This window comes from Pan troglodytes, chromosome 10 (genome assembly GCF_028858775.2).
Source record: "Pan troglodytes isolate AG18354 chromosome 10, NHGRI_mPanTro3-v2.0_pri, whole genome shotgun sequence".
Lineage (NCBI taxonomy): Eukaryota > Metazoa > Chordata > Mammalia > Primates > Hominidae > Pan > Pan troglodytes.
The window spans coordinates 25,196,770-25,216,988 of NC_072408.2; the positions used below are offsets into that span (position 1 = coordinate 25,196,770).

The following is a 20,219-nucleotide window of genomic DNA, read 5'->3' on the forward strand; positions in this document are numbered from 1 at the left end:
AAGGCAGGGGCATGTTGGGAAAAAGCTGAGTGTTGGGAGGGAAACTGAGGCAGCACTTGCATAATGTCCTCGGGAAATGTGTCTAGACTTGCTCCTTGCTTCTAGCCCTCCTAGGCTCCTAGGCTCCTAGGCTCCTATTTCCATTATCTCAAGTAGCAGAACATGTTACACATAAATGCTAAACCATCACAGCTGTAAATCATGTGCTTAATGCAACCTCCCCTTTTGACCTCCACATTCTCACCACCTGTTTCTTTGTTGCATTACCAATAAATAGTGTGGGCTCCCAGAGCTCGGGGACTTCGCAGCCCTACGTACGCTAGTAATGGCCCCTGGTGTCCCACCTTTTTCTTTCTCTCAATCCAATCCTTTGACTCCACCGGACTTTGTCACCCCCATGACCTGGTGCTGGGTCTGATCACCTCAACACCATAAAATCTCCAAAAACACCTGTAGAAGTGATTTTAATTTTGTATATACTTTTCAGTAGCATTGAAGTATGATGTGGGGACAGCCATTTAGAGCCTGTTATATTTATGACTCTCAGCTAAGAGTCTGAGTCTGTATTCTGGAGAATTCGGCCCTGTCAATAACTGACCTTTGACCTAGATTAACCCTTTCATCTATATTGAGATATGTAAATGATTAAACTATGTAAAATAACACAGCAATATCACCTTTGCAGGGTACTTGTGTGTATTTATATAAAATATATTTAAGTCAGTGCTTTTCTGATTAGCCATAACCTAGATTTCTAGAAGTGTCAGGATCACTGCTGATAGTATCACACATATTATTCTATACATACAACTGAAACAGGAAAAGTGCCCTTGTCCCTCTCACAGGGCGTGAGATAGGGGGAGTGGCTTGCTTCTTCAGTGCCATGCTGCTCAAACCTCTAGGGGGACCCTACAGACAGGCAGGTTGTGGGGCTCCGACACCAGGGCAGCATCTAGGGGAGAATGTTTACGGCTCCTGAAGCCCCAGCAGGCGTGTGTTACCATGTGATCTTTTAGTTTTGCCATCTGTAGGTGGCTTGTGTTAACCAGCTCAACTAGACCCTCTGCCTTATCGCAAGGACAAAGGGCTTTCCATATCCCAGGGTTCTTGCCTTGGTGTGCCTGAAGAATTGGATGCCACGTGGGCTTGGAGAATGAGTGCAAAGTTTTTTATTGAATGGTGGAAGTAGCAAATGGATGGGGAGCCAGAAGGGGAGTGGAAGGATATCCCCTGGAATTGGGCCACTCAGCAGCCAGACTCTCCTTGGACCACCCCCATCAAACTTCATGTGGTTTCTCTGGTGGATGGCTTGCTGGGGTCAGCTGGTGCCTGTCAGTGTGCTCTTATGCTAGTGCGTTCCTCTACACGTCCAGTCACTTGCATCTTCTTCCGCTGCTGTGTCCCTCTCAGCGTCCAGCCGCTTGTGTGGTTTTTATAGGTGCAGGATGGGGGTGTGGTAGGCCAGAGTGATCTTGGGAAATGCAACATTTGGGCATGAGGGCAAGTCCCTGTCCTCACCTAAGTCCGTGTGCACAGGCCCGGGGTAGAGCCCTCTCTAGGGACCCGCGCTTCTCCTCACAGCACTTCCCTGACCTGCTTCCGTACCACAACCAAGCTTATCACTATTTCTTTTACATTATAGCCTTCTAGTTTCTAAACGATTAATTTATTTTGGGGTTTGGATCTTTAAAAACCTTAGCAAAAGTAATTGAGTATATTTTTTTCAGAGCTCTTGGACATCTACACGTATTTTCTTCATTTTTCAAACAGAATTTATCTGTCTTTATAACTAGAGTTTTACAAAAATTTCCCTTGAAACTCTTTAGACTTTTCTTAACTTCTTATATAGTTTGCCAAGAAAATAAAGCCATTTTTGAATTATTTCCATTGTTTTTTAACCTACTTCTTCCGAGAGAATATTATTTTTTGTGTGTGAAACACATTGAATTGTATTTAAGATGTAGAAGTTTGTCTTCCTTCCTCCCAGAATAGAAATTGTTTCTGCTGTGGATTTTTGAGTTCTATATTCCAGAAACATGAAGTATTATAGATTAGATTCTAATATTTACACCTATAATATTTATGTATATCCATGGTATGCTTTTTGTACATGTTTTTCATTAATTTGTCCTTTGTGTTCTTAAAAATCTTCTCAGGTTTTACATCTATATCTTTTACCAATTGGTAGTGTCAGTTCAATTCTTCACTGCCTAAAATGCAAATTTTAAAGTCTGATCTGGACTTTCTATTATATCTTCTATTTTAAAAATTAGGTATGTAATTTCTCATTTTATATTAATATTTATGTTCTTTTTCCTGAGGAATATTTTTGAACCCATTCCTATTTATGCATGTGTGTGTAAAGGATTTGTTTATGTTTCTTGATCTTCTTTAAAGGAAAGATATTCTATGGTCTGGTTTGCTGACACATGGTACACCTATTTTATCTGTATCTTCATTATTCTTTGAATCATTATTTTTGGAAGGGGATAATGTAGCTCTGTCCAATCTCATACTACAAATCTGTTTGCTGTACCTGTTTCAGCATAATCTCTATGTGTAACCAGAATTGAATTACTTTGTTAGTGTTTTATTGAGGTGGAAGGTGGTTCCCAAATTGACCGTCCTCTCATTAGTGGAAAGAAAAGACACAGATTGTGGGTTTCTTTTTCTTTTTTTACTCAAGTGCTTTACATGCGTGATTATAACAAAAGCTGTTTGAGATCCTGCCCCAACATTTCCAACAACTGAATCTACATTTCCTGTGTTTGCCTTTAGTCATGAGCACTACACAGGCTAAGATAATTTGCCACTCCCACTTCTTGTATTCCTTTAGCCATGAATGTTTGAAGAAAGATAGAGTTGCTAGTGGTGGGTCCTGAGTGATAGAAGAGTTTTAAAAACTATACTCATGTAGGGGAAGGACATCTGGCCAGTTTTCTGGTTGTGCAAAGCTTGTGTGCAAGCTGGGACTTAAGAATAAGTTAAAATATTGTAGCTACCTGTTACCAGATGAATTATGCATTTTCAGTTTGAAGGTGGCACAAACATAGGCTATGATTTTATTTATCATTTTAATTCTCAACAGTAAAACATTGAATTTCTGTTAACATGATTTCTGTTACATGAACTTTCATTCCAATTGTAAATTGTCATTATTCAAATTAAAAACTAGAATTTTAACAGAAAATTATAAAATGGTGGATTCCATTCTCATAACTAGTCACTGTCTCAATTAAGCCCCTGTGATTAAAAAAATACTACTATGTATACAATATTGATTTTTAGTGGATATCAGTTACTAGTGGATGTGTAAATATAAAATAAATTTATTGAAGCCATTTTTATGCTTTCCTTACAGAAGAAATTCTATTTATTTGAAGATATTCAATGAGAGCATCATTGATCAAAGATCACTACTATTTTTTTAAATCATTTTTTGTCAACACAGTTTTGTGAAGGTTCTCTAGTAGGGGACTGACACAGAAGTGTTACTCAAAGAAAAATAATAATAAAGTAATATACACAATTACGGCTCTATACCTGACAGTTTACAATATTGAATAACACAAACTATTGTATTTATGTTTTAAAATGAAAAATGTAGAAGTTATTTTTTCAAAAATCATTTTCTCATTTTTAGTAGTTTCTTAGTTACACGCTATTCACTGTTATAAGATGCCCAAAGAGTTGAAAAGACCCTTGAGTTATTTTCTTTCCCATCTCCACATCTCCACATGCATTCACACAGCTATCAGAAAAGGAAGCCCACAGTCATCTTAAATTCCACCTCACTGCACTATAGTCCTCACTTTCAGGAATATTTTTCTTAAAATAATCTGAATTTCACAAGTCACAATTTAAGCCCATTTTATGCAGTCTATAGTGAATATACATCTATTTTTGAAGATGGTTTTATCAAATTGTTTTTCCTTTTGACACAAAATCCTCCATTTATAAACCTTTATTCACGTTTACTTTTCTAACATTTCATACATGACCACTAATTCTTCTCGCAATTCTGATGTTTGCTGAGAACAATAGGAAAATTACCTCATGATATTTCAATTATATTCCTCTTTCTTCTAAACTATTCACTCACGTTTCCGTCATGCCCACTCAAGTAATTATCATGCTAAATTACTGAGCTCCTACTCATTTTTTTGTAATTTCAAATCAATTGCTATAATATTTGTATATATCCACTTATTCCTCATTTTATAATTGCACTTTTTTCTTTCTGTCCTAAAGGAACCCATCTGGGAATTTACCTTTTTCCAAGTTTATGATTTTGAATGTAACATTTCTCACATCTGATCATCCTTCTTTCTTCTATTTTCCTATCTCTGTTCTTTCTCTGCCTTTAATTCACTTCATATTTTGTATTCTTTCTGAGAGATTAAGTTCATATAAAGAACCACTATTTTACCTAAGAATATGTGTACACACGTTTCTGTCTTAGTCTGCAAACAAATGTGTTTAACTGTAGTAATGTTTATTTAAAAATTACTTCATTAATAATGATCTAATTCCATAATGCTATACTATTTTTAAGCAGGTTAATGAGCTATTTATTGTGGAAAACAAACTTTGCATGACATACAGACTTATTTCACTGAAGGCCTCAAAATCTTCTGATCAAATCAAACAACTGGTTTTTCATTACAGTTATAGTTACTGTTTGAGTTAATTAAACATACTACCCATGACTCAATCAAAAAAAGTTAACCTTCGAACATGTTTTTATATAGAAATACCTCTAAGTTTTATGAACTTAAATATTATATTACCTTGAAATTTACAGTTGAAAAAGCATGTATCAGCTTGATTTTACATGTGTTTTTACAAGTTTTCATGTGTCTAGTTGTTAAATGCTCATGTTGAGTCCCATAAAACAGTCTAAAAATCATACAGGCAACTCATGGTTATACTTTCTTTCATGTAATGTCAAGTGATTCCATCACTCACATTTTTCTTAATTCATTATGCCTTAGCTGCTCCAGGACCACTAAAATGTTGGTCAAGTTTTACATTGACACTGATACTTTATAGTCTGTAAATTTCCTTCTTAATTTATATTTCCATTATTAAACATAAACTTGTGTTACATCTATATCCAAAAGGAAGAAAAATAATGTTTGGTGGTTTATATATTTGAAAATTATGATGAAGTTTTTTCTTTTCTTATGAAATAATATCTTGTCACTATAGACTATATTTCAAATTTATGGTGTGCCTTTATTTCTTTGGGAATTTAAAATACTTTAAATAATTTTTGGGCTTTGCCTGATTCCCCAGAATTGTAGAGTATGACTGATAACTGCCTTTAGAATCCTTAATGGCTAAATTACAATTATTATGCAAAGCCCTACAATAGACAGTTATATGGATTGTTAAATGACTTTGCCTTTTTTGCAAACTATAATCATTTTCCTTTATTAGCTGAAGGATTTTATAATTTAAGGAAGATGAGAAACCTATAAGTCACGCTTTCAAATAAGGAACATGGATATTGCAAACATTAAATTCCCCCATAAAAATGTTAAGGCATCATTAAACTAGGTTCAGATTAATACAATTCAGTCAACTCTAGACAGATATCTCCCATAATAAGCTGAAACAATACCTAGTGATCTAAGATGTAAAACATTTTACTACAGCCAATTTATAAACCTATAAAACATACAGGTATCATTCAACCTCTTTATTAATAGTGCATGCCTTGTATTAAATCAAAACCATTTTAAAGACCCCTCCCCTTTGGCATTCCCTTCCTCAGCTGTTGCCCCTCATTATATGTCATCTCACTGAAGCTTATCCAAAATGAATGACAGCATCTTTCTTACTAGAAGCAGCATAGGCAATTCCCAGCCTAGTGATACAGCTTGGCTAGCTCTGAGATTTACAGACACACTTGCTGTCCTCAAACTACAACATTCTATTGCTTAGTGTTGATGTATTTGTTTCTCTGTAGGTATATGTGGTTTTTGCTCACTTTAGAAAAATGCAACTTATTATTTTTAAGGTTTTTCAAGTTGTTTTACAAGTGAATTATATTCACAAGAAAACTGATATTGGGACAATATCATGTTCTAAACAATTTTGAATCTGGTTGGAGAATTCCTTTTAACACCTCGTTTTTCCCTAGTAAGAAAGCCAAATATTTCATATTGGCTGAGTTGCTGAGGGTTTTAATGAATTATTTTTTCTGGTTATCTATTGCCATGCGACAATTCCAAAATAAAAACAATATTTACTATGCTCACAAATCTGTAGTTGGGGTAGAGTTCTGTGGAAGTCACCTATCTCTGTTTCACTTGCCATCAGCTGGAGTAGCCCAAAGGTTGTAGGCTGGCATCACCCAAAGATTTGCTTGTATATCTATCTGGTGCTTGTGTGGTCATTAACTCTATGTGCTGTCTCCAGCCTGGCACCTTCCAGGTAGCTGGATTCATACATGTTGACTCATAGCTTCCAAAGCAGAGTCACATGGGAGAGAGAAACAGACGGGAGCTATCTCCTTTTCTAACCTGGCTTCATAAGTCATACACGTTACTTCTGCCTCAATCTGTTTGTTAAGACGAGTCCGTAAAACTGATCCACATCAAGAGCAAGGGAATTGGAACAATTTTTTGATGGGAGAAGTATCAAAAAATGTGTTTATGTGTTTTAAAATTGTCACATTATCAAAGGTGGAATTAATCTAATAATTTCAAATATCACTCTGAAAAAATAATTAGCTGTTCGTTTCTAAAATTACTGCATCAAAAAAATCTTAATATAAATTCTTGTTCTTGTTACTACATTCCATATATTCCTTATGACAAGGTGTGTCATCCAAGGTCAATTTTCTAAAACATCAGCGTCTAATTAAAAATTTTAAACATATGGAAATATAAGTGGTATCTTTGACAGAAAAATTTTGATCTCTGACTTATCACAGGTACATATGCCTGAATTAAACTATTAAAAATTACCATTTAACATTAGAGTTCTTACATTTAACATAGATAAATATGTTATTTTTAAGGCTAAATTGTCCCCAAATCTTTCTTTAACTGGAAAAATGATTCTAAGGAATGAAAACCAAATCTCTAAAAATGAGATGATCCAGAAGAAAAACAAAACAAACAAAAACCATATTCAAGTATAACTACTTATACTTATAAATATATATGTATATATAGCCAATATTAAAACTATCAAAGATTAATACAATTTTTATAAACAGTTGACAGTAAGAGTGTATCATTAAATTTGCTAAGATAACTTTGTACAATAGAAGTTTATTTTTCACTCACATAGCTATCTAATATAAATGTTCCTAGTTGATGGGAAGCTGTCCTCACTTAAACATGATATATTAGTGCCAGCCAGAAGAAGACTGTGTGTCATTACAGTCTTACAGAGATGACCATGAAGTTTATTAACAGAAAGAAATTATCTCAGTTGGCAGAATTTCAGGAAGTACACTTTGTTGTCTACAAAAGACTAGGAAAGCAAAATATATCACTATTTCATTAAATTATATATGATATTTGTGGCTCACCATTGAAAACATTTGTATGTATCCTTCCTCATTTACCCTTTTCAATAATTTAATAAACTAGACTAAAAAAGACCTTAGTAACATTTTTAAAAGTTCACCACTTTAAAAATGTAGGGTAAGAAAAGTAGCATGTAATACACTATTTCTAGGCAGTGATTAATAGTTTTTCCAGTTGGTCAGAAGTATGTAAAAGGTTAAGCTGGAATACCCATGACAATAAGTTTTAAAGGAAAAGTATGTGAAAGGATAACTCTCAGAGGAATCATAAAATACACAGATCTTTGTGTATCATGTTAATGCCCAGCAGAGATATAACTTTACAACCAGCTAGACAGGATGACTTGGCCACCAGATATCCACCTGACTCTTTTTACTGGCCATCTCTCCTTATGTAACTGACCCACGATAACAGTGGCCATGGTGGCAGAGATGGTAGCAATGCATGGGTCTACAATATGGACTTTTCCTCAATGTGGCTGATTGAGGACATCACTTCTAAGTATCCAACCAGTCAGTTTCCGAAGTAAAACCTCCACCCTGGGCGTGGCACCATTTCTTAGGTTGCTGGGAGAGTAGATAGCAAGCTGCAGGTTAAATGCTAGCATCCAGATTTTGCTGTTCCAGGATCCTATGATCTGCATTGATATGGGGCAGCACGGTTCAGTGGTAGCACCCACTGATGTAAAACAACGGAGTGGATCTACTGTTAACTCTGACCCATAGAGCAGAGTCACCACTAAGCTTCTCAGAGCTGTCTGTGCCTACTCATCAGTGCATCCCTACTTCCTGAGTAAAGGAAGTTCCCCTGAATTCTCCCAGGGATCATAGTCAAACACTGGGTTCTTGGGACTAGTTAAATATATTAACCCTAAACTCCTCCTTCACGTCCTTATAAACATTCTAAACCAATTTTGTACACTACCACATTAATTTCTGTTTTCCCATTACTTTTACGTTAGTTATATTCTCAAGGTCAGACTTCTAGGGAACAGCAAATCTATTTAGACCAGCTGTAGGTGTCACTCTTACAATGTTGCATTGTGACTCATGGTGAATGATCTCATGTCAGTAAATTTTCTCCTATCGAGCTTAATATTCTGTTTCACCCCTCTCCAAGGCCACTCTAACACTCTCTATTAAAGATCTTCATCACATTGGTCCCCAGGGTCTTGACAATACTTATTAACCAAGTGTGTACATGTGGCATTGCTTGTTGTTGTAATTTCCTGTGCCTGAGACCTAACTTTGTCAGCAATTTGGCCAAAATTAAGCCTTGGGTCTCAACTTGAAACACATCTTGCGTCAAAGGTCCACAGGGGCTGTGGGAGTGTACGAGGTCTACAAGGTGGATGCTTGTCTTTGGAAAGAAACAGTAATTAGAGTAACCTGAGAAGAACCAAAATGTTTGTACCTAATCCACAAATACTTATTTCAGGGCAACAAAGCCTTTAAGGTTATAAATTCCCCGATAAGTTTTTACTTTTTTCCATCCTATGATGTATGAGTTTCTAAATCTTTTGATCTAAAAAGGACCTTAGCTCTATAAAATATCTGTGATAATGATCCTTGCTAACATAGCGTGATACATGGAAATGGGGAAGAGTAGACTTTTTCATCACCAGATCAACTACAGAATATATATACTCTTGGGGAAGGAATTTGCTTAGGGGCCTAAGTTATATGCATAATATTATGTAAGCTACTGAATTATTGTAAAGACACGATTAAAATAAATGCATGCAATTCTATTAAATAAATCAAGAACTTTCATAGATTGATAAACTAAGCTCTGTGACCTATTAACTGTATGAATATAAATACCCATTTCATTCCAAATAACTATATAAAATAAAGGTAAACCACAAACTATGGCATGGTCATTTAATAAATTCACATAAACAGAGTTTATTTGGCAAGGCAAACTGGGATCGCTGTCCGCCAGCAGGTTAGGGTGAGTGCAATGTTGTACAATAAATGAAAGGTTCTGTGTGAAGGAGAGTGAGCAGGATACAACAACCAAAAAGGCAAACTACATATTTGAAAACACAGCTGTGGTTCATACTCAATCATTTCATATCTCCAAGAGAATTCTTTTAACCAAAAAAAAATTGCATACAAAGGTTAGTTTAATTATAATGTGAATGTTTGAAACTCTCTGATATAACCAATCTCCCAGGATTACCTGTCTACTAAACAGATTTCCTTCTCTTTCCAAATACATTATTGATCAATTTGGCCATTGATTTAGATCCACTAGGACGTCTCTTTTCTTTGAGTTTGAAGTTTATCAGGATGTCCTTGATAATTCTGATAAACATCATTTCCACCTCCAGAGACTGCTCTGCTGCAGACAGTTCACAGAATTGGCATCGGTTTTCCAGTGCCAGCTTTTGCCCTTCTTCCCAGCCAACCTCTCGCACATGACAAAGATCTCGTTTGTTGCCAACCAAAAACACTGCTGATTCCACAGCTCTGAAATAGAGATACACAGTTTTTAGCAAGATTGTTTTAACAACTCTTTTTTTTAAAAAAAAAAAAACAGATTTATAACCAAAGGATTATAAATCAAAAAAGAAAAAATATTGTGTGTATGTTACTTATGGTCATGTGTGTATACAGTTACACATAGCCCCAATTACTTAAAATCATTTTAGATAAAATGTAGTAAATGGCACAGAAGTAACAAGGCTCTTAAAGCACAGGAACTGAAGTAACATGGACCTATTATTGAATTCTGGTGCTGTCTACTAACCAAGTATGATTGTTATCTTTTCCACTTTCAGTTTCTTTTAATGTAAAAATGAGGTACATATTCATCACGGAATACTATGTAGCCATAAAAAAAGAATGAGAGTGGCTGGGTGCGGTGGCTCACGCCTGTAATCTCAGCACTTTGAGAGGCCAAGGCGGGCAGATCATGAGGTCAGGAGATCGAGACCATCCTGGCTGACACGGTGAAACTTCATCTCTACTAAAAGTACAAAAAATTAGCCTGGCGTGGTTGCACGCACTTGTAGTCCCAGCTACTCAGGAGGCTGAGGCAGGAGAATCACTTGAATCCAGGAGTCAGAGGTTGCAGTGAGCCGAGATTGTGCCACTGCACTCCAGCCTGGGTAACAGAGCAAGACTTTGTCTCAACCAAAAAAAAAAAAAAAAAGAATGAGAGCATGCCCTTTGCGGGGACATGGATGGAGCTGGAGGCCATTATCTTTAGTAAACTGACGCAAGAACAGAAAACCAAATACTGCATGTTCTCACTCTTAAGTGAGACCTAAATGATGAGAACATATGGACACATAGAGGGGAACAACACACAATGGTGCCTATTGGAAGGTCGAGGGTGGGAGGAGGAAAAGGATCAGGAAAAATTAACTAACGGGTTCTAGGCTTCATACCTGGGTGATGAAATAATCTGTACAACAAACCTCCATGACACAAGTTTACTTGTGTAAAAAACCTGCACATCTACCCCGAACCTAAATTCAAAGTTTTAAAAATGGTAAAATAATCCTCCTCACACAGAATTCTCACAGAGGTTAAAGCTCATGGAGATTGTATACATTAAATGATGTATATAAAAATACCTAACACAGGCCCAGGCAATGAAAGATGCTTACTAAGTATTGTTTTTCATGTTCCTTATCAATTGCAAGGGAAGAGCTAGCAAATGTCTCTTTACTTATACAGTTACTATAATTGAACAGTCAATTTAGATAATATTTTCATAAGCAAAAATATTATTCAATATTTATTGCTGTTTTTGCTCTGCTAATATCCATTATAGCATGCTCTAGAGAAAACTGTATAATCTCATGGACTTGTCCAAGTCTCCTGTTTAAGAAATGTGTCTTTGTTAAGATAAAATATCTCTGAAAATATCAATATGTCTTCCTTGGTTATAAAGAAACAATACAAAAATAGAGTTTGAGTTGAAGAATATATTAAAATCACTAGGCTTTAAATGGCATAGAACACTGCAAAGATATCTACTATAAGGAAAAAAATGGGTGCACACAGTCAGTCTTCAACTCTTATTGGCCCTGATTCCACTAAAAGTTGGTTTCATTCAAATGACAATGTGTGGTGAACTTTTAAAAATGTTACTAAGGTCTTTTTTTAGTCTAGTTTATAAAATTATTGAAAAGGGTAAATGAGGAAGGATATATACATGTGTTTTCAAGGGTGGGACACAAATATCAGTATAATTTAATGAAATAGTGATATATTTTGCTTTCCTAGTCTTTTTACAGATTGAGAGCTGAGAATATTCAAAGAATTATCTAGTCAATAAACTAGAAATATTTCCTGAAAAATGTCCAATACAAATGTTTATACTTTCAATATGTTTTTAAGTGTTCTTGAGTGATTACTCTGATTTGAAGAAATGTCAGAATTTTTTAGTCCTGTCCCTTACCTACACCATGATGCTTAAATATAAGATATTTAATGATTGAAACAATGGAGTTCTAAAATATCAGTAATATTATAGGAAGTAAGAGCTATGAGGCACCTTAGTAAAATCACATCTGTTTCTCCTATCCTGCTTCCACCAGTTAAATAATTAGAAAAATGAGCTCTAGAGATTAAAGTGGCTTACTTAAGGCAAATCAAAGGAAAGCAAGAATGTACATCATCTAACTCCAGGGAAATACACTTTATCAATTATTATCCATGATTTCTTTATAGTGGGCATTGAAAATAGTTATTAAAAGTACACATACCAATTCTCAGTAATAATATTGTGCTTTTTTTACTTACCAGATTAGAATACTATTTAGATTCTAAGGGCAAAACTGGTTAAAAGCACAAAGACTCTTTTACAATCAGCACGTTGAGCAAAAATAAATACTTTCAATGGAAAAGGCCAAAATAACAGAAAAATAGGGAAAACTAAAATGGAAAACTCAGATGCTTAAACTTTGATCTACTAATGAAACAGTAGCTTAAGGTACAATCATGTCTTCCTTCATAGTTCCTTGTGTCAAGACAATTAAGAAAAAGGAATTGTTGATCAGCCCTTTAGGAGGTAAAATGGAGAAAAATGTATTCTCATATTTAGAATTTGTAAACAGTTTGATTACTCAGTCTATTTTGCTTTGATAGATTGAACAACTCAGTGACTAGGAATTGGATTTCATGGGGTGCCAAACATAATAAATCTGAATTTATTTAGTATCCTTAACATTTTTGTGAGAATGGAAAGAAAAGGTTGGAAAGATAACTATCTTACATACAAAGGACCATTATTTTGCAAGTGAGTGTCATGTTAACAATAGAAGCTGTCTTGTAAAATAGCCATTTACTGAGGGCAAGTAACTGTTTATGTCAGCCAGGATATAAAGCACTCTCATCTTATTCTTTTTACTGCATGTGTAACTCCTGTGGAATAGGAAGGTGAATTGTTCAGGGCTGTTAAATTTTGTAATTGGAAGGCTGTATTAAACTCTTCCTAATGATGCTTACAGCTATATGATGATTTACTAAAAAGAAAGGAGAAAGGAATGAAAAATACCTTACCTTTTACAATGACTAGTTTGTGGCTCCCGGATTCTGTAGATCAGTGCTTTTGCAAAAGCAAATGAAGACCTATCACTGATGTCATACACAATAACAAACCCATCTGCCCAGTGAAGCTCACTTGTGAGGGAGAATTTTGCTTTCTGTGTCTGAAAATAAACCAAGTGCATTAAAAGTGGTGGGATCTAATACCTGTGTTTTTATACTTTAAACAGTTAACTAATGGAGACCCACTTCAGCTGGAAGATACATCAATATGTTAAATATTGATATTTTCTAAAATATAGTTCTGTTTCTCTCTTACTGCTTTGTCCTTAATTAAAAGTGATTAAATGTAAAACAGAACTATAATAAAGTTATATCTATCTAATTTTATAACTTTTCTGGAAGAAAACATCTCCACTTTTTCAGAAAATTTGATGAGCTACAATAATTGTCTTTTGAATAATATCTACATATTTGTTGTGAAAATATATCATTTATTTATCTGTTAGTAAATGGAACATCTATTGATTTTTGGTGCTAGATTTAAATCAATAAAAATCAAAAATATTATAAAGGTTTAGCTAAAATATTTAAGATACATTTTGATTTACCTAAAATGATCTGTCTCATACAGTTGTTTTGAAACCCTGAATAAATGGCCACTTTTCTCTTATGTGTATAATCCCATTTTAACTGTTTTCCCATATGAATAGACAAGGAGGTTTGTACTTAAAATCTATTTTATTTATTATGTTCTGTTGACAACTGGTTAGTTATAAGTGCAATTAGTGAAAATAAAAAGTGAATTGATAAGTCACCTATTAACTTCTGACAGTGACACTGTAACCTGATAGAAATATAGAAACAGCCTAATGTTGCAATTTTAAAGATATTTGTGATATGATAATTTTTGACATGAACTTACACACGTGCTAGATGATGGAACGGACAACACTAGAAAATAATCTCTTAAATTTTTGATAATTAAAATGAGAAGAAACCTCGGTTTTAACACCGCAACTTTTCACTTTTTTCACTTACCCCCATATAATCTTCAAATCATGATTGTTAAAAAATCAATCAATCAATAAATCAATAAAAAAGGTGTTTTGTTTTACTTACTTGAGAACAAGGGTCATATATTTCTAGATTTAGTTGTTTCCTTTCCAAACACAAGTGCTTCTTATAGATAGATTCTGCAAAAATATGCATATCCACTGTCAGTATGAAAATACTCCAAACGTGAACTGATAAATTCAACCACTCACATTTTAGTGGAATCGTATTGTGCTCTTTTTATATTGCGGGTGACTGAAAGCATGTATTTGTTGTATTTACTCAGATATGTACCTTTTTTTTTTTTTTTTTTTTTTTGAGACACAGTCTGTCTCTGTCACCTGGGCTGGAGTGCAGTGGCGCGATCTCGGCTCACTGTGAGCTCCGCCTCCTGGGTTCACGCCGTTCTCCTGCCTCAGCCTCCCGAGTAGCTGGGACTACAGGGGCTCGCCACCAGGCCTGGCCAATTTTTTTTGTTTTTTTTGTATTTTTAGTAGGGACGGGATTTCACCGTGTTAGCCAGGATGGTCTCAATCTCCTGACCTCGTAATCCACCTGCCTCGGCCTCCCAAAGTGCTGGGACTACAGGCGTGAGCCACAGCGCCCAGCCAATATGTTTCTTACAAATGAATCTCACCACTATCTATATTCACCTACATACCTTTTTGCTCATATACTTATATTCCATCCTATTACTGTGGATGGAACATCTGTGTTTCCATCTAAAGTAAATCCATTCACTCTCAGCTAGTGATGATTTCCCCTCACCCACTGAAAGACATGGCTTCAGCAATTCTACTTCCCTCTTATATATCATAATTTTTTCCTCTTTACCATACAATTAGCAACATCTTACAAACATGAAAAATTTCTTCTAACTTAAATGTATTATGACTTAATGGTTAATTCTGTATCTTGATTTTATTCGCCTTATTGGTAGCATTAATGTAGTTGATCATTCCTGCCTCCTTAAAGTATTTCCTTTACGTGACCTTCAAGGCAACACTGTCTCCAGTTTTTGTTTTTGTTTTTTAATTCCTTGTTGTTCCGTCTTAATCTTTTTTTGTTCACCTCTCCCCGCCCCCACTGACTTCTCACATTTCAAACATGGATCAAGTTCATAGGTTTCTTCCCTTCTTACATTCCTTTTCAGATCTCTTCTAGTCCCAAGCCTTTACATGCCAATTATTTCTGATGAACCCAACTTATGTCTGAAGCCCAGACCTCATCCCTGAACTCCGGACACAAATAACTTACTAATGAACATCTCCATTTAGATACTTGATAGCTATCTCAACCTTAACACACTTCAAGCTGAACCCCTGATATCCCTGCAAAGGCTGCACCTTCTACAATTTTCCATTTTGTTAAATGGCATATCCATAACTCCAGCTTCTCAGGCAAAAAACCCTAGGATTATCCTTGATTATTTATTTGTCTTATGTCACATATTTATTCTAAAATTCCTTTTTAGTCTACCTTCAAAATATATTTTGAATTTGTCTGTATCTCACCATCTCCATTGCTAACACTCTAGTCTCGACCACCATCATTACTTGCCTAATTTATCACAAAGCCTCCTAAGTCATCTTTCTGTTTCCATCCTTCCTCTAACACCCTTCCTGTTTCTGGTGTATTCTCAACACAGAAGTAAAAGTGAACCTGGTGGCCAGATCACATCACTTATCTGATCAAATTTCTTCAATGACTCCTCATCTCTCAGAGGATTAGGGTTGGCTTCTTAACTCCTACCAGGTTATATTTAATGAAATTTGTTACAGTTTCATGAAACCTTAAATTATGTTTTCAGCCAGTTTCTTCTAAACTTTATAGGTTTATCCTTGACTCCAAACCACACTATTTCCTTCTAGCCAATTAAAACTATCCACTCTCAAATCTCAAAAACTGCCAGCAAGTGTCATCAATTCTCACATTTTTAGAATTGTATTATTTCCCCTTCTAGTTTTAATATACAAAGTGGAGTCATTTTTGCTAGTTTGCCCTCATAGAGTTAATGAGCTTTTGATCATTTGATTAGCTTTTCAAAAATGCCTCTAGGTCTTTTATTTTTCATCGAGAGGTAACAGCCAGAAATATGTAAACATTTCATTAATTTATACAACTATATTATATCAAAGTTTAAGTTGAGGGCTTTTGTTGTTATTTGGATGGCATATCGTTCTGTGTTTGTTTTATTTTTTAGTTCTGGGACATTTTCTCATGCCCGAGTCCTAACTTGTATGTTATGTTGACCTTTTTGACTGATGTCGTTGCCTTCACAAATGAAACAACAGGAATTTTTCTTTTTATGTTTTCAACTTTCTATAATCAGTTTTCAAGCTCTTGCCCTAAAATGTTCATAATGTCATAGGGACTGAAATACTATGTTGAATTCATGTAGGGAAAAACACAATGTAATATATTAAAGCTATTTTCTGAGATACTCCAATTATGCTACTTCATGATTGAATGCTAAAGATTTTTGTTTCTCATGGAAAAATACACTTGCAATCATAAATTCCTCTTAGTCTAAATAAGTAATAATCAACAAAAACATTCTCCTTTCTCTCAATTTTTATATTTTCTGTAATCTGCCATTCTTATTTTTTTAAAAAGAAAAAAATTCATCTCCTCATTTCATTTCTTCAATCGGGTAAGATATTAGCACCATTATATTGTTTAATTGGTGAGCCAAAAATATGCTCAAAATTATGGCAAAATTTCTCACTTTTTGTGTTGTACTATTTCCCATATATTATGCTAATTCTAGTCAAAAAACAGAAATTTATAGAAGAGTTCGTGAAATAATCTTAAAATTATATCAAAATGCCCTGGCATGTGTTTTAGAATTTTTCTACATTTATATAAATGACTTAGATAATGATGGGATATTTAATCAAGGCATAATTTTCCTATTATTTTCTTATGGTTTTACAATAAAAATAAACTTTACTCCTTTGTTAGTTGTGGTTTTAGTATTAATTTTCTCTTATTTTTTAAAGAATGTTGAATTTCAAAGTTATTTTATACCTTACAAGAAATATTCAATTACATCTTCTACAATATTTTGAAGAGAGGATCTTAGTTTTAATGTTTTTCCAGTTCCAGACTTTGAAACCAACTGTCTTACTTAACATCAAATTGGGTGAATTTTGCCATAAAAGAACATTTAATTCAAGTACCTATTTTGGCAGTTCTAATCAGAATATGTGAATAAATAAATTGTTTCATATGCAAAAAAATGGTATAGTCTATCAAAATGCATGTCTGTACTTAAGTGGGATTTAATTACGATGTTAAAAGTTTTAAGGTAAAAATGTCTAGAGTAGTGACTTACCAAAATTAGAAGCATATTCTCCAATGAATCGCTTAGTAAGAAACCTCACTGTAAGGGCTGCAAAGCAAACAATCTAGATTTAGGGCTGTTATATTTTAGGAAACAGCTAATTTGGTTATGTGCATAAGGCTTTAGTTCTTAAATCAAAAATATTCAAGAATTAATAAAGACTTTAAAATTTGACCAAATTCTGTTCTAAATAGTAGTTAACAATATTTCCATGGTACAAACAAATGATTAGAAAGTTAGAAAGGAAGTGATCTTAAAGTGCTTCACATCTAAATCACTATGCAGTTAATTCATTACCACAAAAACATAAGGCCACTTACCTTTTGTAACAGAAACAGATTTCTCATTATATTTGAGATGCAAGAAGTTTGACATCTGTTTATTTTCTCTGTCAAACTCAGTCTGGCTTCAAGGTACTATGTGTAATAGCCACAAAGACACTACCAAGTATTTGCAGTTATTTAAGGATGTAAGGACCTACAAATCCAGGAAATAGAAAAAGAACCTCTGGTATCCATTCATCATGTCACAGCTCCTGGGTTTGGCCAGTTAAGATGCTATGATTCTTTAGGCTCAAGTGGCCCTATTGGTAGCATGTCACCATTATAATGTGACCGAAACCAAAGTAAAACACAGCAAAACAAAAGCATGACTTCCAAAGTTAGAGCACATTATTGTTCAGTTCCAGAACATCCACCAAGCCATGCCCCCCACAAAGTTCTTTCATCTTAGTAATGCTACATTTAAAATACAATCCACAAATCTCCACACATCTCCCTACCCCAGTTTCAGAGCAGATGAGTTCTATCAAGGCCATTGTTTGGGAACTAGTGGGTATAAGGCAAGTGTGTTGAAGTGAGAAGTAGGTGGGATAGTGATGTAGAAATTTCCTGTTATTCCTATGAATTGTAAACATCAGTAGAACAATATACAAATTAACATTTCAGATATTTACCTTGCTATGCCTGCCTATATATTCTATAAACATACAGTTACTTACCTATAAAAATGAAAACTCCTAATGAAAGATAATGTGCCTATCATCCCAGTGAGATAATGTTATTATAGATATATTTTCATATATATGATATATACATATCATATATATAAAATATGTGGTTAATGGTTAACATGTCAATGTTTCTCACTCTTTCTACACTCTATGATAACAGAGAAGATGACACCACTCACCAGATTTGCCTGTTCCTTCACCACCCAAGACAGCAAGCTTCACATCATTCATCTTGCTTTTCTGCTTCTTGGTCAGTCCTATTTTCTGGAACTACACTGCCCTGTGACAAGCTTTTATTTAACTTCCTTTTTATTGCTGCTCTCATTTCTCAACTCCGCCCCATATTCCTGCCAGCCAACAATAACTTTAAAAATGTTTTCCTAGAGTAGTTTTCAACTCAGTTTTCATATAACATTTAAAAAAAAAAACTGGAGTTACTGTTTAGACACAAAGGCTTATGAAGAAAATATGTATATATTTATAACAGAACCTTAGCTTACAAGTCTCTATTTTTGTGTACCTGGAATCTACCTTCTCCTAGGACCTAAAAAAAAGTATAATCTCTTTTCATTTAGAAAATTTTTAGAGGATGAGTAAATATCTCTGTAAATTTACTTTGATTGGATTGGTTTCTTTGTTTTATTAGTATCTGAGCCTATATCTGCTAGGGTTTCTTCTGTGAAAAAAAAGGGAAATCCATTCATTCAATCATAAAAAGAGCACAACTATCTAGGATTTAGAAGTTTAGGTTGGATACCAATGCAAATAAATATCTAGACCATGTTTGTGAATCATATGAGATTCTCAAGAAGCAAAAATGGGCACTACAGAGTTTTAACTTATCCAATGTCTTATTTAATAAGCAATTTCTCCTTTAAAAATGTTTTGTCAATAGAAAACAGCAATATTTCTGGAGAAAAATAAAGCAATCAATGTCATTTGTTAGAAAAATAAATATAAACCTGTCATATTTCCTTCTGTAGTACATTGAAATTAGAAAAGAGAAATGATAAAGGAAAGAAAATTTGGAAGGGGTATTCTGGCATGATTCATTCCTGCTTTATAATAAAGAGATAAATTTAATATGCAAAATGATGAGTTTTTCATATTTCTTTTTGTCAAATTTCCCTACTACCCCATTACTGTCTTCCTCTTTTATCTCCCAATTTAGATATGTAAAAATTCTACAACAAATACAATAAGTCTACATGTGTGTACTAAATTTTGAGGCCCAAGTGAAAAAGTTTCATTTCCAGACTAAGTTGATCACAGGAGTAATCATTTACATTTTTTTTCTTTTTTATTTTACTTTAAGTTTTAGGGTACATGTGCACAACGTGCAGGTTAGTTACATATGTGTACATGTGCCATGTTGGTGTGCTGCACTCATTAACTCGTCATTTAACATTAGGTATATCTTCTAATGCTAGCCCTCCCCCTCCCCCCACCCCACAACAGGCCCTGGTGTGTGATGTTCCCCTTCCCGTGTCCATGTGTTCTCATTGTTCAATTCCCACCTATGAGTGAGAACATGCAGTGTTTGGTTTTTTGTCCTTGCGATAGTTTGCTGAGAATGATGGTTTCCAGCTTCAACCATGTCCCTACAAAGGACATGAACTCATCATTTTTTATGGCTGCATAGTATTCCATGGTATATATGTGCCACATTTTCTTAATCCAGTCTATTGTTGTTGGACATTTGGGCTGGTTCCAAGTCTTTGCTATTGTGAATAGTGCCGCAATACACATACATG

General features: G+C 34.5%; 1 protein-coding gene across 2 annotated transcripts; it reads right to left on the reverse strand.

Annotated features, from left to right (window-relative positions):
* Nucleotides 1-9,416: 9,416 nt before the first annotated feature.
* Nucleotides 9,417-18,755, reverse strand: RERGL (RERG like). 2 transcript variants are annotated; one of them, NM_001242595.1, is made up of 6 exons: nucleotides 18,645-18,736; nucleotides 17,774-17,930; nucleotides 17,445-17,501; nucleotides 14,174-14,247; nucleotides 13,067-13,215; nucleotides 9,418-10,021 (listed from the first exon to the last, which is right to left on the reverse strand). In NM_001242595.1, the coding sequence occupies exons 2-6, from the start codon at nucleotides 17,826-17,828 to the stop codon at nucleotides 9,739-9,741; spliced, it is 618 nt and encodes a 205-aa protein (NP_001229524.1). In that variant the 5' UTR covers nucleotides 17,829-17,930; nucleotides 18,645-18,736; the 3' UTR covers nucleotides 9,418-9,738. The 2 variants fall into 2 exon arrangements, with proteins under 2 accessions (XP_009423167.1, NP_001229524.1); XM_009424892.4 differs by lacking the exon at nucleotides 17,774-17,930 and having other exon boundaries at nucleotides 9,417-10,021; nucleotides 18,645-18,755.
* Nucleotides 18,756-20,219: the final 1,464 nt, after the last annotated feature.

Excerpts from the sequence above, each read along its gene's own strand:
- RERGL (NM_001242595.1), bottom strand. The coding sequence starts at position 17,828 with ATGTCAAACTTCTTGCATCTCAAATATAATGAGAAATCTGTTTCTGTT. Across the intron at positions 13,216-14,173 it reads TATATGACCCTTGTTCTCAA|ACACAGAAAGCAAAATTCTC; the intron begins GTAAGTAAAACA and ends GTTTATTTTCAG. Across the intron at positions 10,022-13,066 it reads CAAACTAGTCATTGTAAAAG|AGCTGTGGAATCAGCAGTGT; the intron begins GTAAGGTATTTT and ends TCTCTATTTCAG.